The 16,283-nt window shown below is 35.3% G+C and overlaps 1 protein-coding gene across 11 annotated transcripts in view; it reads left to right on the top strand.

Annotated features, from left to right (window-relative positions):
- The window catches only part of LOC123556030 (peripheral plasma membrane protein CASK-like), a 286,974-nt gene that overhangs the window by 235,251 nt on the left and 35,440 nt on the right, over positions 1-16,283 (top strand). For all 11 annotated transcript variants that reach the window (XM_053547676.1, XM_053547672.1, XM_053547675.1 and 8 more), the window contains one exon: positions 484-561. In XM_053547676.1, the coding sequence (XP_053403651.1) occupies positions 484-561 (78 nt within the window). The remainder of the gene's footprint in view (positions 1-483; positions 562-16,283) is intronic.

The raw sequence follows: 16,283 nt of genomic DNA, 5'->3' as shown, positions 1-16,283 counted from the left end.
AACAAAAGTCAACTGTTTTTCTGTTGCTGGTTTGCATATTTTATGTCATTTGTATCTATTTGCAAGGCAAGGAAACACTTAAAGATGACAGACTATATTTCTTTGTCATTAGCTGTACCCAACCTTAATAAATTGTCAAAGCTGTCCTCAAACGTTACTGATTAGCTTACATTGATACACTCAAGTGCATTTCATTGAGTGGTATAGTGAGGTTTTTTTCTGTCAAGTGCCTTATTCCCCATAGAATATTCACGTTTGATTACCCATGATGTGTAGATGATGGTAAAATATGGTAATTTTGATGCAGTGTTATTCAGTTAATTTAATACAGTAAAAATGTATGTAAATCTTGTGTCTGGAATTCTTGATTAACATTTAGTAGACTGTTAAAAGTTTAAGCCATGTCTAGCTTAATTGCAGACTTTTTATTGTATAGTAGCATCCATATACATGTAAATTAATTGACAACTTTTAAATTTTTAGGTGCTAGCTTTGGTAGAAGGTCAAGATGGTGCTGTTGCACAGGAGTTGCATGCCCTTTTCAGCAAGTCTCATTTTAAGGTGAGTAACTCAGTTTGGGCTGTATTTTATCCTTGATAGAGTTCTCTGTCTTGAATTGGAAAGGATGAGATGTGGAGACAGTATGTTCCTTCTGATGTCCTAAGAATTCTACCAGACTTGTTAAAAAGAGACAGCTACCGACAGCAGTTTTAGATGCCATTAGATTGATTGTTCTGAAAGAAAAAGAAGGATGTTCTTTGGATATTTTTTTTTCAAATTTTTATTCACTGTACACCTCTGTTTATTGTTTGGAAGTTGTCAGTCACTTGAGCACTTCTTAACTTTGATGCTGTATTTCAGGGAAAACTCACAGAAATAAGGTGTTTAGTAACTTGAAATTTATAAGAATTACTTCTGTTTTCATGAATCTAGTAATCCTTAAATCAATGGAACTTTCCAGCAGTCGATCATCTGTAGATTAAACTTTTATTGACCAGATTTTTTAAACTTTATATTATATCAACATTTAGCCTGCTCAGGCGGCAAGTGATTCAGCCTTTGCACGTCAGTACGGGCTGATCATGGTCTGCACTGTTCACTATTGAGTCAGTAAATTTTCAGTAAACACCTCTTCAAATAATAAATGGTACTGCCCAAATTGAATGATGGACCAGTCCGTTTTAGAACTTTAACAGGCTAAAGGTTAAACAACATCAAAATTGATAGACAATATGGCTTATTTATTAGTTGAGAAACTTGTTCTTGACCCGTCTTGTTACTGAAGTATATGTCTTCTAGCTGAACATTTGATATTACTTTCCTTGGAATCAATATGCTTTGAGGAATTCTGGAGATCTGAGATCCAAGCATTCTGTCTCGTCAAGTCATTTTCCCTCCAATTTGAAGAGCAGGACAGCTGTATCGCATTTAAGACGCTGTAAACTTAAAGACTGTTGCGGTATGGGGAATCAATAAGTTAGAGGGAGATATTTATGATGTTTGTTCTGTAAGCAGTAATACAGTTAGCAGAATTCATTACTGTAAACTGTTGTAAAAACGTGGTGTTGTCTTTTCTGAGAAGTAATATATATCTAGAGTAATCTCCCCTGTTGAAAATGTGATGATCCCCATAGAAGTATAAAAGTTACCATTGTTTTACCAGAATAATCTTTCAAGAAAAATACCTGTGTTAAAGAGTTCATTTTGAGAAAAAAGTGGGTAAATACTTCTTACTGTTTTAATGATGACCATTGGTATACAGCAGGAGCTGAACTTTGATAACTAACTTCCTCATAATAATTTTAAATCAAAGAGTGATTTGATGAGAAAAGTAAAATATTTTTGAACATTTGTAAATTCATTCAGGATTAAATTCAGCATCTACCATTTTATGAACTCTTAGGTAGATTTTTTTAACTACTCAGCCTTCATTTTTAATTTTCAAATTTTGAATTTTCATGGATTTTCATCAAACTTGGTATTGTGACTATGAGTTATGTTTAGAAGAGTCTCAGTTTCACCATGTGGTTATGGTGAGCATCTTACGACCAGCATTGTAAAACTGTTTTTTTTTTTATAGAGGAAAACTCTAACCAGAATTAGTTGCTTGCAGAAACTCCATTAGATTTCTTTTATCAGATATTTTCCCCAGTAGGGAGAGAAACTGACTGAAATCAATTCTTTAGCATTACTCTAACAAGTGATCATTTACACTGGTTATCATGTCTGGAGTGCTGGAGTCTGTAATATGTTGGAGTTAGCAGACAAAACATGGGCATGGTAATTGTATGATAGTAGCCTTGCATCCTTGCTTCTATGACAACACCATCTAGCTCAATACTGCCTCAGTAGCCTAGTGGTAGAGTGCCCGCTTTGAGTGCGGGAGGTTGTGGGTTCGATCCCTGGCCCCGTGATACCAAAGACATAAAAATGGTATGAGTAGCTTCTTTGCTTGGCGCTCAGCATTAAGTGGATAGTGCTAGGACTGGTCAACCCGGTGTCGGTATAATGTGACTGTGTTGGGTATCATGTTGCTTGACTACGGCGTGATATTCCACTGAGGCAGCACTATAAAGTTGGGCATTGCGCTCATTGTTACAAGTAGACACTGTTGTTTATATGACTAAAAAAATGTTTAAAAAAGATGTTAAACCTGAACACACACACACACACACAGACACGCTCTTATATAACTCATGGTGAATAAGCACCCCAGACCAGTCACTTTGCTGCAACACACAATATATTGTATACATTAATTGCCTTATTTATATAGAATAATGTTTGGTATTATCAATAAATTTATATATAATATTATGTTATAGATTTATATATTAGTTATGTCAGCATAAGTCTTTTAAACCCATGAATTGTCAAATTTGTAGTATGGTTAGTTATTGATGTTTGATCGTTTTTTCATCACTGTTGTTGGTTCAAGTCCAGCAGTATCTGTTTATGACATGGTGAATTGATTGTCTTTGATCTCTATGTTGTGATTTGCATTATTTATTAAAACTGTTCTAGATGCATTCTGTAGATATTTAACAGTTGCATCTGACATCATGGCTAGTAATTATTGATAAACTTTGTTTGTAGTGGTTAGATCATTACAGTGTTGCTATATATATAAGGCTTCTGGATTGATAATCCTAGAAATATTTAGGTTCTCTGAAGTTAGTTTGTTTTGAAGACACATCAGCAGTTACTCCATATATGGTATATTTATGCTCTGTGAAGTTAGTTCAATTTGAAGACACACCAGCAGTTACTCCTTATTGGGTATATTTAGGTTCTGTGAAGTTAGTTCAATTTGAAGACACACCAGCAGTAGTTCAATTTGAAGACACACCAGCAGTTACTCCTTATTGGGTATATTTAGGTTCTGTGAAGTTAGTTCAATTTGAAGACACACCAGCAGTTACTCCTTATTGGGTATATTTAGGTTCTGTGAAGTTAGTTCAATTTGAAGACACACCAGCAGTTACTCTTTTGGGTATATTTAGGTTCTGTGAAGTTAGTTCAGTTTGAAGACACACAGCAATTACTCCATATATGGGTATATTTAGGTTCTGTGAAGTTAGTTCAATTTGAAGACACACCAGCAGTTACTCCTTATTGGGTATATTTAGGTTCTGTGAAGTTAGTTCAATTTGAAGACACACCAGCAGTTACTCCTTATTGGGTATATTTAGGTTCTGTGAAGTTAGTTCAATTTGAAGACACACCAGCAGTTACTCCTTATTGGGTATATTTAGGTCCTGTGAAGTAAGTTCAATTTGAAGACATACCAGCAGTTACTCCTAATATTGAGTATATTTAGGTCCTGTGAAGTTAGTTTGGTTTGAAGTCACATCAGCAAGTATCATCTCATAAGGTATACCGTAAAAACTCGAATATATCACGCTAGCATGTATATTACGCACGCCAGATCTTGCATCAAAATCTTGGGAAAAATGCTTACATTGGAATATATTACGCACCGAAAATTCAGTCAGAAAACGTTGTACAAACTCAAAATCGGCCATTAGCGGCATGCGTAAAAATGATTTCTCATGAAAATCGCAATTGCTGCATAATCGTTTACAGACAACAGTTACAATATCAGAGACAAATTCTTTCTAAAGTATTTGAGAACTTTCTCAAGCTGTCAACACCTTAGTACATTTTAACAATAAGAGACGTGCAAACAAACTTCTCATAATTATGGGCACATCAAACGAGAAAATCGTGGTTAATTAGCATGTTTGTTTGCCAATATAAGAGCGGCTGTAGTGATCAGTAATAATTGGCTGGAAATAAAGAAATAACAAACAGTCTGTTTCAATTGCAATTTATTTGAGCATCCTTGAAAGGTTTTAATGATCAGCTACAACCCAGAACCGAGAAATCTTGTATTTTGCCTAATTATTAAACTGACACATTATCCGGTGCATATTTATTAATTAAATTTACAAATACAAAAATTTAAACTCGAAATTAAAACCAACTTTACCATCTATCATCAGAGGTTCGGTTCCATACTTGTTTTTAGACCCACCCAATAAAACCCTCTTCAAGAGGAGGTTAAAAAAGCACAGCCTAAGATGTAAACACATGACAGTTCACAAAATTGTCCGATTTTCGCCGATATTTTCAGGTTTTCAAGTTGGGAAAAAATGTTTCAAGCTCTACCTTGGTGTATATTACGCACCCCTTTGAGAAAATGAAAAAAAATAGTAAAAAAAACGTAATATATTTGAGTTTTTACAGTACTTACGTTCTGTGAAGTAAATTCAATTTGAAGACACATCAGCAGTTACTCCTTCTTTGGTATATTTAGGTTCTGTGAAGTTAGTTTGGTTTGAAGTTACAGCAGCAAGTATCATCTCATAAATATACTATGTTTCGCTGAATTTTCAGGTTTAAGTGACAATCAATGTTTAGCTCTATTGGGGTATATTAGACCTTTGGAAATGAAGTAAGTGTTAAAAATACGCGCAATAATCAGGTAATACTTACGTTTGTGAAGTAATTCAATTTGAAGACTCATCAGCAGTTACTGCTTATTGTGTATATTTAGGTTCTGTGAAGTTAGTTTGGTTTAAAGCCACATCTCATAAGATATACTTATGTTCTGTGAAGTTAGTTCAATTTGAAGACACATCAGCAGTTACTGCTTATTGTGTATATTTAGGTTCTGTGAAGTTAGTTTGGTTTAAAGTCACATCTCATAAGGTATATTTAGGTTCTGTGAAGTTAGTTCAGTTTGAAGACACACCAGCAGTTACTCCTTATTGGGTATATTTAGGTTCTGTGAAGTTAGTTCAATTTGAAGACACGCCAACAGTTACTCCTTGTTGGGTATATTTAGGTTCTGTGAAGTTAGTTTGGTTTGGAGACACATCAGCAAGTTTCATCTCATAAGGTATAAATCAGTTAAGTGTTAAGACACATAAACAGTCTCACCTTATAAGGTATATTACTGTGATATCATTTGAATTAGCTGACATGAAATTTCGCGCAAAAGGCAAAAAAGTCATCAGCACTGCACGTCTCATTTTCAGGTACCATTACATTGTGAATCTGTCAATTAGAGCGGTCCGTTTTATGCCCCTGTTGAATAAACAATATGGTTGTCCGACTGGACGGATAATTGTTTTTAATTGGCACTATTATTATGTATAAGTATGACAAAATAACAAAGGATCGATTAAATTAAAACTTTTTATGAATGGGGCTTGTCTAATTACTCTTAAACAACAATACCATGTGCAAATAATCCCTTACCATATCAAATACTTCGTAGCACTTGTTAGAGAATGACAATGACATTACACTAGTGTAAATATCTGAAGTGTTCGTAAATGGAAATGGTAAGCAAAATATAACAAATTAATGTTGTTAATTAAATAAGTTTACATATTAAATTTTTATGCCCCCACTTTGGAGGGGGGGTTGTGGGGGTTGCTTATAGATTTGCCCTTGTCTGTCCGTAATTCCGAGAATGTGTCGCGCCTAGCTCCAAAAGTATTTGACGTAGAGTCACAAAACTTTACAGGAATGTTGGTCAGCATGTGTAGTTGTGCACCTGGGGTTTTGCGTCCGGATTCATTCAGTCCTGTAGGAGTTACGGCCCCTGACTTTGTAAAAATTGGTCATGTTAGTGTTGTGTCACGCCTAGCTCCAAAAGTATTTGACGTAGAGTCACAAAACTTTACAGGAATGTTGGTCAGCATGATTGTGTAGTTGTGCACCTGGGATTTCGCGTCTGGATTCATTCAGTCATGTAGGAGTTATGGCCCCTGACTTAGTTAAAAATTGGTCGTTTTAATGTTGTGTCGCGCGTAGCTCCAAAAGTATTTGACCTAGAGTCACCAAAGTTTACAGGAATGTTGGTCAGCATGTGCAGTTGTGCACCTGGGATTTCGCGTCCGGGTTCATTCAGTATTGTAGGAGTTATGGCCCCTGACCTAGGAAAAAATTGTCATAGCAACATATTGTTTTCCCAAAGTTGATCTGTGTCCTTTGTCATCTAGTGGGGGCATCTGTGTCCCATGGACACATTTCTAGTTTGTAAAAAAATACTTTTCTATCAAGAGAACCTTTAACTAACTGCTCAGATAAGCTGTGATGTTTTGACGAAAAAATGAAATACACAAGTGTAAAACATACATATATTTCGTAAAGGAAATAATTTCGGAAGGGATAAACAATAGTGCGGTCCTAAATTCTGCATCATTCCTAGCGCGCAAATATGCAAAAATTCGACCAATGCATACTTATACCTCCGTGGCAGAATGGCTTAAAAAATTAGATTGCTGACTTCGAATCACTTACCCTTAAATCATTCGGGTTTGAAACCTGGCTTTAGGTGTAGCATTCTTCATGCAAGTAAGCCATACACAGTGAGCTGACAGTTTCAGGGGTTCATCTTTGGTGCCCATCTGTGCCTGAACCTATGCTTGGAGGGACACCTGGGGTTTTCCTCCAACATAAAAATTGGTTGAAAGTTGCCATATTACCTAAATTGTGTGTTTGTGTGACTGAAGTATGCATTAACTCTAACAACTAGTAGATCTGTTGTATCATTCAGTAGATATTGAATATTCTTTTATCTTATGTACTTTATCAGAACAAATATTGGCTCTCCAGAAAATTTATAGATAATATTTTTCACATCTATGGACATTAATGTAGAATAGAATTAATCCTGTTCCCATTGGAAGTTGATAAAGACAAACAATTGATGACCATGCATAGGTTTCATTTGTTGAACATCCATTGGGAGTTGTGGTTGTCATGTCTTATTTCATATTGATGACTGTTTTTGCTGCAATAAGCATTATCTGCTCATCCAGTCAGGTTATTTGAGTCGTCTTGAATAATTTTATATCGCTACAGTAGCTGTGGACTAAATGGAAAGCACTAAAAAGTGGAAATCCAATCCCCAAACTACTCTACAAAAACATTTCTAGACCAAATGATGTCATTAATTTTATTCAATGCCATTATATGGAAAAAAGGACATTTTTCATGTGTGTGATTTAGCAGTTCCGCAATAAAGGGCAAATAGGAAACTATTTCGTTTTTATTTCTATCACCCCTGTAGTTTTCAAGTTGTTTTTTTCCCTCCTAGACTTAATAGCTATGTATTGGTGATGTATTGGAGTGAAAGAAATGGCATTTGTTGAATTGTCTTAGATGCTGTTTGCAGATAAGATTGCTTAGAGTTTATTGGTATATTGTCAAACAAGGAAATTCTCGAAATTTAAAGATTTTTTCCATAATTGGAGGGAATTAAACTTCGCTGTGTAAGTGTTCTACTTCCTTTTTAGAGTTGTAAAATTATTGAGAATTGTAATAGTTAATAATAAAGATTTAATGTTGTTGGTTAAAGATGACAAATCAAGTGCCGTTTTATAAATATATTAATTCTATAACATATTAAGCAATTTTAGCAATGTGTCCTGTACAAGACATGTTACAAACTTGAAAAGTGATTTGATAAAATGATAAAATATCGTAGTATTTTTTATTCGATTTTGTTTGAAAACTTGTATCCTTTTGTTAGATTTAAAGCAGTTGTGTTCTGTCAGCCTTAAATATAAAGTTTTATTTGGTATATCATCATTTCAAAAGAGACTATCAAACAGTACTTGATATGAGTACTTGGAAAATTCATTCCATGCATATATATTGTTTGTGTTAAAAACCCACAGTGTATGTGTGCAATATGTACAGTGTATATTGTGTACATTATCTACAGTACTAACTGTTTGTAAAAGTGTACATTATCCTTTCTTATTTACAATACTGCAGTAGCTAAGCACAATACCAAGTATGTTAAACTAGTGTGTGTACAATATCCACATATATGTATATAATATCCACATTAATATGTTAAGTATCCATACTGTCATGAACAATATTCACACTGTATATGTACCATATCTACAATGTATGTTTACAATATGCCATGTGATATTGAATAGCATTCCAAGTATAGTAAATACATTGTACATTACAGTATCAATGTATAACCCATGTGCTTAATAATACATATCCATGTGTACATCATCATGTGTGGTTATAGCACAATATCCATGTGTACATGTACAGTATCATATGTATATACCATGTGCTATATAATACAATATCCATGGTGTACATCATTACGATGTCTGTGGTGTATATGCACAATATCCATGGTGTACATGTACAATATCCAGAATGTATATCTACAATATCCATGGTGTACATGTACAATATCCAGAATGTATATCTACAATATCCATGGTGTACATGTACAATATCCAGAAAGTATATCCACAATATCCATGGTGTACATGTACAATATCCAGAATGTATATCTACAATATCCACAGTGTGTATATGCAGTACCCAGTGAATATGTACAGTATCCACACTGTATTGTATGATATCCACAGTGTATATATACAATATCCACAGTATATGTGTACAATATCCACAGTATATGTGGACACTATCCACAGTGTATAAGTATACTATCAACAGTATATAATATAATGTCAACATGTACAGTGGGGTATGTGTACAATATCCATTGTGCATCTCTAAAATATCTGCAGTGTGTGTGTGTATAATATCCAGTTGATATGTACACTATCCACAGTGTATGTGTACAATATCCACAGTGTGTATGTGCACTATCCACAGTGTATGTGTACAATGTCCACAGAGTGTATGTACACCTCCCACAGTGTTTGTGTAAATATGTCGCAGTATAGTACACTATCCACAGTGTATGTGCACAATATCCACAGTGGTATGTGCACTATCCACAGTGTAGTGTACAATATCCACAGTGTGTATTGTACTATCCACAGTGTTGTGTACAATATCTGCAGTTGATATGTACACTATCCACAGTGTATGTGCACAATATCCACAGTGTGTATGTGCACTATCCACAGTGTTTGTGTACAATATGTCTGCAGTTGATATGTACACTATCCACAGTGTATGTGCACAATATCCACAGTGTGTATGTGCACTATCCACAGTGTATGTGTACAATATCCACAGTGTGTATGTGCACTATCCACAGTGTTTGTGTACAATATGTCTGCAGTTGATATGTACACTATCCACAGTGTATGTGCACAATATCCACAGTGTGTATGTGCACTATCCACAGTGTATGTGTACAATATCCACAGTGTGTATGTGCACTATCCACAGTGTTTGTGTACAATATGTCTGCAGTTGATATGTACACTATCCACAGTGTATGTGCACAATATCCACAGTGTGTATGTGCACTATCCACAGTGTATGTGTACAATGTCCACAGTGTGTATGTGCACTATCCACAGTATTTGTGTACAATGTCCACAGTGTGTATGTGCACTATCCACAGTGTATGTGTACAATATCCACAGAGTGTACGTACACCTCCCACAGTGTATGTGTACAATATGTCTGCAGTTGATATATACACTATCCACAGTGTATGTGCACAATATCCACAGTGTGTATGTGCACTATCCACAGTGTTTGTGTACAATGTCCACAGAGTGTATGTACACCTCCCACAGTGTTTGTGTACAATATGTCTGCAGTTGATATATACACTATCCACAGTGTATGTGCACAATATCCACAGTGTGTATGTGCACTATCCACAGTGTATGTGTACAATATCCACAGTGTGTATGTGCACTATCCACAGTGTATGTGTACAATATCCACAGTGTGTATGTGCACTATCCACAGTGTATGTGTACAATGTCCACAGTGTGTATGTACACAATCCACAGTGTATGTGTACAATATCCACAGTGTGTATGTGCACTATCCATAGTGTATGTGTACAATATCCACAGTGTGTATGTGCACTATCCACAGTGTATGTGTACAATGTCCACAGAGTGTATGTACACCTCCCACAGTGTTTGTGTACAATATGTCTGCAGTTGATATATACACTATCCACAGTGTATGTGCACAATGTCCACAGTGTGTATGTGCACTATCCACAGTGTATGTGCACAATGTCCACAGTGTGTATGTGCACTATCCACAGTGTATGTGCACAATGTCCACAGTGTGTATGTGCACTATCCACAGTGTATGTGTACAATGTCCACAGAGTGTATGTCACTATCCACAGTGTATGTGCACAATATCCACAGTGTTATGTGCACTATCACAGTGTATGTGCCAAACCACAGTGTGTATGTGCACTATCCACAGTGTATTGCACAATGTCCACAGAGTGTAGTACACCTCCCACAGTGTTGTGTACAATATGTCTCAGTTGATATATACACTATCCACAGTGTATGTGCACAATATCCACAGTGTGTATGTGCACTATCCATAGTGTATGTGTATATAGTTTGAAGAGATCATTCATGATAGTTTTATATTATTATCACATTTTGATTTAGAGCCTTCAAAAGTTGCATGTACACAGGTAAATTGACTGGTCATCTGCCTTCAATTTTCAGTTACATATGACATTAAGCAAGTTGATGTAGTAGTGTATGGTGTCTGCACCAGCTTGGTTAATATTTTTTTTATGAAATCCAAATAATCTTCATTAAAGTATTCAATTGAAATTTTTTAAGTGTAACACAGTACAAAACTCCAAATACAGTATTGCCAGGGTTATGTGCCTTTTTAACTTAGAAATTTTGGGTTAAGTATTCTGTGAGTACAGTACTGTGTTTTCCACCATAATATATAGCTGCCAATAATCAAAATGATAAAACTTCACACTCATCTTTCAGGTAATAACACAAGGTTACATATATATATAACGGCATTAAGACCCATAACTCTTGAATTTAAGCAAAATATGCACACAGATTGCTCTCAATCAAAGTCAGTGCAGGTATTGAATTGAAACATCATACAATATATTTAGGCAGATCAAACGTGGTAAAAGGGTGCATATGCAACTCTGAATGATATTTTGGCAAAGTTATGCCCCTCTTTGGACGTGGAAAATGAAGATTAAAGTTTCTGTCTCTAAAACCAAGTCAGAAACTTGACTAAAACTTTTGTGCCATAACTCTTACACACGTACATTTGGACAATATACCTTTTCTTTGAAATCCGTTTTACAGACAAGCCTTTGAATAGTTGAGCGTACCATCATGAGACAACTCTTGTTATATATGAATTGCCTCCAGTTTCTAACTCCTTATCAATAAATTATCCAGACAGACTAAGAATTAACAAAAATTGCACTCTGTTTTCATAATATTTTGTGGTTGAACACTTGATTGGTGTCATTGTTTGTCATTTCAGTTCATTCTTGTGGTGCGACACTTAGATTTGCCCTCTTTTGGATGTCCTGTCCATGTATTCATCAGAATTTTGTGCATTGCATATCTCAAGTAGTGTTTGAGTCGTCAGACGTTGTAGGGTTATTCAGCATATGAAGTTACGCACCTTTTTTAGTGATTTCGCTTAGTCAAAAATATGCTTGAAGAGCCTTAAAGTTTGTCTTGTATATTTCATCAAAAGTCATGAAACATAGGATTGTAATTCATCATTAAAAAGTTGTGCAGCTGTTTTTCTTGTCGAGCCTGCTTGCAGTGAGCTCGACTTAGTCATCACTTTAGTGGGGGCAGGGGGTAGGTGTATGTTCATCCTTTCATGCATCCGTCCGATTTTGTCCGGACAATAACTTTGACATGCATGGACCAATCTTACATATATTCAGCCTGAATGTTTACCTCAGTAAGAAGGTGTGTCATGCGCAAAGCCATGTTTCTATTTCAAAGGTGGAGGTCAAATTTCTTCTTCATGCATGGTGGGATTTTGATGTAACTTGGCATGAATGTTCACCATTATGAAACAGAGTGTCATGCGCAAGAACCAGGTCCCTAGGTCTAAGGTCAAGGTCACACTTAGACAGCTGGCGGGCTCTACATTCTGCTCATGGGCATACTTGTTTTATATTTTACTCTGTCAGACTGGGGTTACAGCCCTTGACTTAGTAAAAAATATGCATATAAGACTTAAAGTTTGTGTCCCATAATATCTCAAAAAGTATTTGACTTTTTAAGAGTTATGAAACTTTGTAGGAATAATAGTCAGCAGGTGAAGTTTTGCACCTGTGGTTTTGTTTATGATTTCAGTCTTCAAGGTCATGGCTAGGCATTTAACTTTTTAAAGGCCCTTACAGTTTGTGTTGCACACATCACAAAATGTATTTGATCTGCTGTCATGAAACCTAGCCAGTGTTAAGTTACTGACAACTTCCTCACATGAAACAGGCAAAGCATTAATTAATTGAGCCGTGCCATGGGAAAACCAACATAGTGGGTGTGCGACCAGCATGGATCCAGACCAGCCTGCGCATCCGCGCAGTCTGGTCAGGCTCCATGCTGTTTGCTTTTAAAGCCTATTGGAATTGGAGAAACTGTTAGCGAACAGCATGGATCCTGACCAGACTGCGCGGATGCGCAGGCTGGTCTGGATCCATGCTGGTCGCATACCCACTATGTTGGTTTTCTCATGGCATGGCTCAATTAGATCTTGATGAGTTATCCTTTGTATCATGGCTATTATAAATGACATAAAACATTTCCAAAAAGCAATATAATTTCCAGAGATTTTTATAATGTTCTTTGAATTTTACAAAACATTATTATATTGGAATAAAGCTTGTAAATAAACTGATGAAAATAGAAATTGAAAACTTTCACAAGTCAAGCAAAAACTTGGAAAATGAAAATTACACTTTTCACAGAAATGGAAAAATAATAATAGTTCTTTTCTTGTATAAATGACACAGAAGTGACAGTGACAGTCGTTCAGATAATTTTTTGTGACAAAAACACCATTATCGTTGCCATAACAACAGTGAAGTTTCCATAGGAAAACAGCACTTAAAATATTAGTTTGTTTGTCATTTTGAGAGTGTAAATGTCATTTTGAGAGTGTAAAATTACTATCATAATGTAGTTTGAGGATAAAGTTTCCTTTTGATTTGCCGGTTTTGAATTGATATATTTGTCAGTCTGCAGTTCCTACCATGAAGCAAATAGAATCGAATTGAACATCAAGCCGTATTTCTATTGTTGTGTTCTGTTCTAAAAAGGGAAAAAGTGCATATTATGCTGTAATAATTACAATATCAAATAGAAAAATCGATTAAAATTCATGAATATTCATCAGCTAAAGAGGAGAAACATAGACATATGCTGAAAAAGCCTACATAAAGGGTGCCAATAAATAAACAGAGGAAATAGCAGAACCAGGGGCTTACATTGCACATTAGAGCTGACAAATTGCTATATAACCTAAACAAAATTTGTTGGCAAAACTTAATAACGCTGAAAAAAAAAAAAAAAAGAATATGAAACTGTAATCTAGTCTGGATTAGTTAATTAAGATATTAGGTTGTATACATGAATAAAGAACAATATATTTCATTTATTTTTACGCTGTAATGTACTTAAGTTGACATTTGTAAGTTGTTTTTTTTCTTTGAAACATGATTAATTAAGCCCTGTTTTACCAGAACCTCCTCCTAACTCCATATACAAGCAAAATGATAGACATTTATAGATTTTGTATGGGAGCAATCACGTTTCTTTAATGAAATAAGAAGGCGATATGTGTCTATTCTTTCATGCTTTGCTTACAGATGGTTTTTTTTTTTGGAGGGTGGGGAGAGAAAAATTGTTGTTTAGCAAAATTGTTGAGAGTTATTTTAGCATTGCAGAGGAATCTATCATAGAAATTGCTCTTAGTTTTGACAGGCAAGGAAATTGGCTTATTTCAAAGCATTGTTACTTATTGCCTATGTGCAAGACAGGATTTCTCTGAAGATTTCTGTATAAGATTTCTGGCTGATTTTGTATAATTGCACCTATTGAAATTTGCTGGGATTGACCATATGAAAATCATATTGCTTTCATTGTGACAGTACCTCTTTTCCAAAATATAAGATTAGTTTGTCTCCATGCAGACTGCAGCAGTATTTATGAATTTTAATAGTTGTTATCAGCAGATTTCCAGATTATTCCTTGAAAAATATTTTCTGTTTTTAACAGGTTTGAATGGAACCTTGTACAATGTTGCAACAAATTTACAACAGATTGTGAAGTGGCAGTTCACAAGCAAAATTTCATTTTTGTTCTCTCAAAGTTTTGGCAGAGGACACTTAGATTTACCCTTTTAATGATACATCTGAATTTGTGTCTTCATATTTCAAAAGTATTCGACATGGAGTTGTGAAACTTTGGATATTTATTCGGTGTATAAAATTGTGCACAAGAGTTTTGTTTGGGATTTCATTTAGTGTAACTAGAACTATGGTATACTGCACATAAAAGGGCTTAAAGTTTGTATTGCATGAATCTCTAAAGTATTCGAGTCATGAATACCACATGTATCTCAAAGTGTTTGACCTAGGGTCATGAAACATTTCAGGATTGTTCATGGTATGAAGTTGTGCACCATAGGTTTGCTTTGATGTTAAACCGGAGCCTTTGACTTAGTTAAAATATACATGAAGAGCCTAAAAGTTTGTGTTACATGTATCTCAAAAAGTATTTGACCAAGAGTCATGAAACACATTTGATTTTTATTAAGCATGTAAAGTTGTGTGCCTGAAGATTTTGTTTGGAATTTAACCCTGCAAGACCAGAGTTATGACCCTTGACTTAGTCAAGAATATGCAATAAAGGCCTAAAAGTTTGTGTAGCATGTCGAGGGCTGAGCGAGAAACTATTGTATCTTGTTCTTTATTTATATACAGTAACAATAGTTTCGCGCTCAGCCCACGATGTATCTTAATTGATAAATATATGACCTGGAGTCATGAAACTTAATAGGAATGTTGTTGTTGTTGTTGTTTGCTCCTAGGGTTTTATTTGAGATTTACCCAAAGGTCAAAGGTAATTTTCCCAACATTTTACTTTCTCTTTATCAAGGTAGCATCCATGATGTATTAATTTCCTTTAGTGATAGCTCAAGTTTACTGTAGTTTTGAATCCTCGTAACAAACAGTTTTCATTTCTCTCTTTCATTAATCACTTATGATTGAAGTGTAATGAAAACCCTGCAGAGATAATTGTATCTCAGATGGATTATTGATGGAAGCTGATTTGATTTTCAGGATTAATTTAAGAGGAAAATAAATTTAATTGAGGTTTTCTCCATTGATTTTCTCTTGGGCTTCGCATTGATTTTGGTAGAAGTGTGAGCATTAAAGAATATTAGTCTGATAACAGAATAGTAAGAATTTATTTGCAAGCAAAATTGTTAGAAAATGTCTGGGCATTGCGCATTGTCTGACAGGAAAAGGGAAGTTGCAACGTTAATGCAAAAAAAGGTTTTAGCCTTTTGTAGACCTTGAGCCCAATTCACTTATCTTTTATTGCCCTGTACAATAGCATTGAAGTAAAAACTACTGTGATCACCCTTCGTTCTTTATCGTCTATCCTTCTGGACTCTGTATTGCATTGTCTGTCAAATATTTTACCGTTTACAAACTACGAACTTCATTACTTGGGCTACTAATACTAGGAGTTATGGCCCTTGAATGATTAAATATTGTCATTTTTACAGGAAAACATTATTAATCCCCCCACTACTGGTGGGGCTGGGGTTATAGGAATGGTCTCCGTCCATTCTTCTGTCCTTCTGTCTGTCTGTAACATTTTGTGTCCACTCTGTATTTCCTAAACCCCTTGAAGGAATTTATGAAACTTGGGTCAAATGATCACCTCATCAAGACGATGTGCAGTACACATGAGTCAGCCATGTCGGCTCAAGTTCAAGGTCACAATGCAAGG

The sequence above is a fragment of the Mercenaria mercenaria genome, chromosome 7, assembly GCF_021730395.1.
Source record: "Mercenaria mercenaria strain notata chromosome 7, MADL_Memer_1, whole genome shotgun sequence".
NCBI classification, from domain to species: Eukaryota; Metazoa; Mollusca; class Bivalvia; order Venerida; family Veneridae; genus Mercenaria; species Mercenaria mercenaria.
Note: the sequence above shows the minus strand (reverse complement) of the source record. Positions and strands in the feature narration are given on the sequence as shown.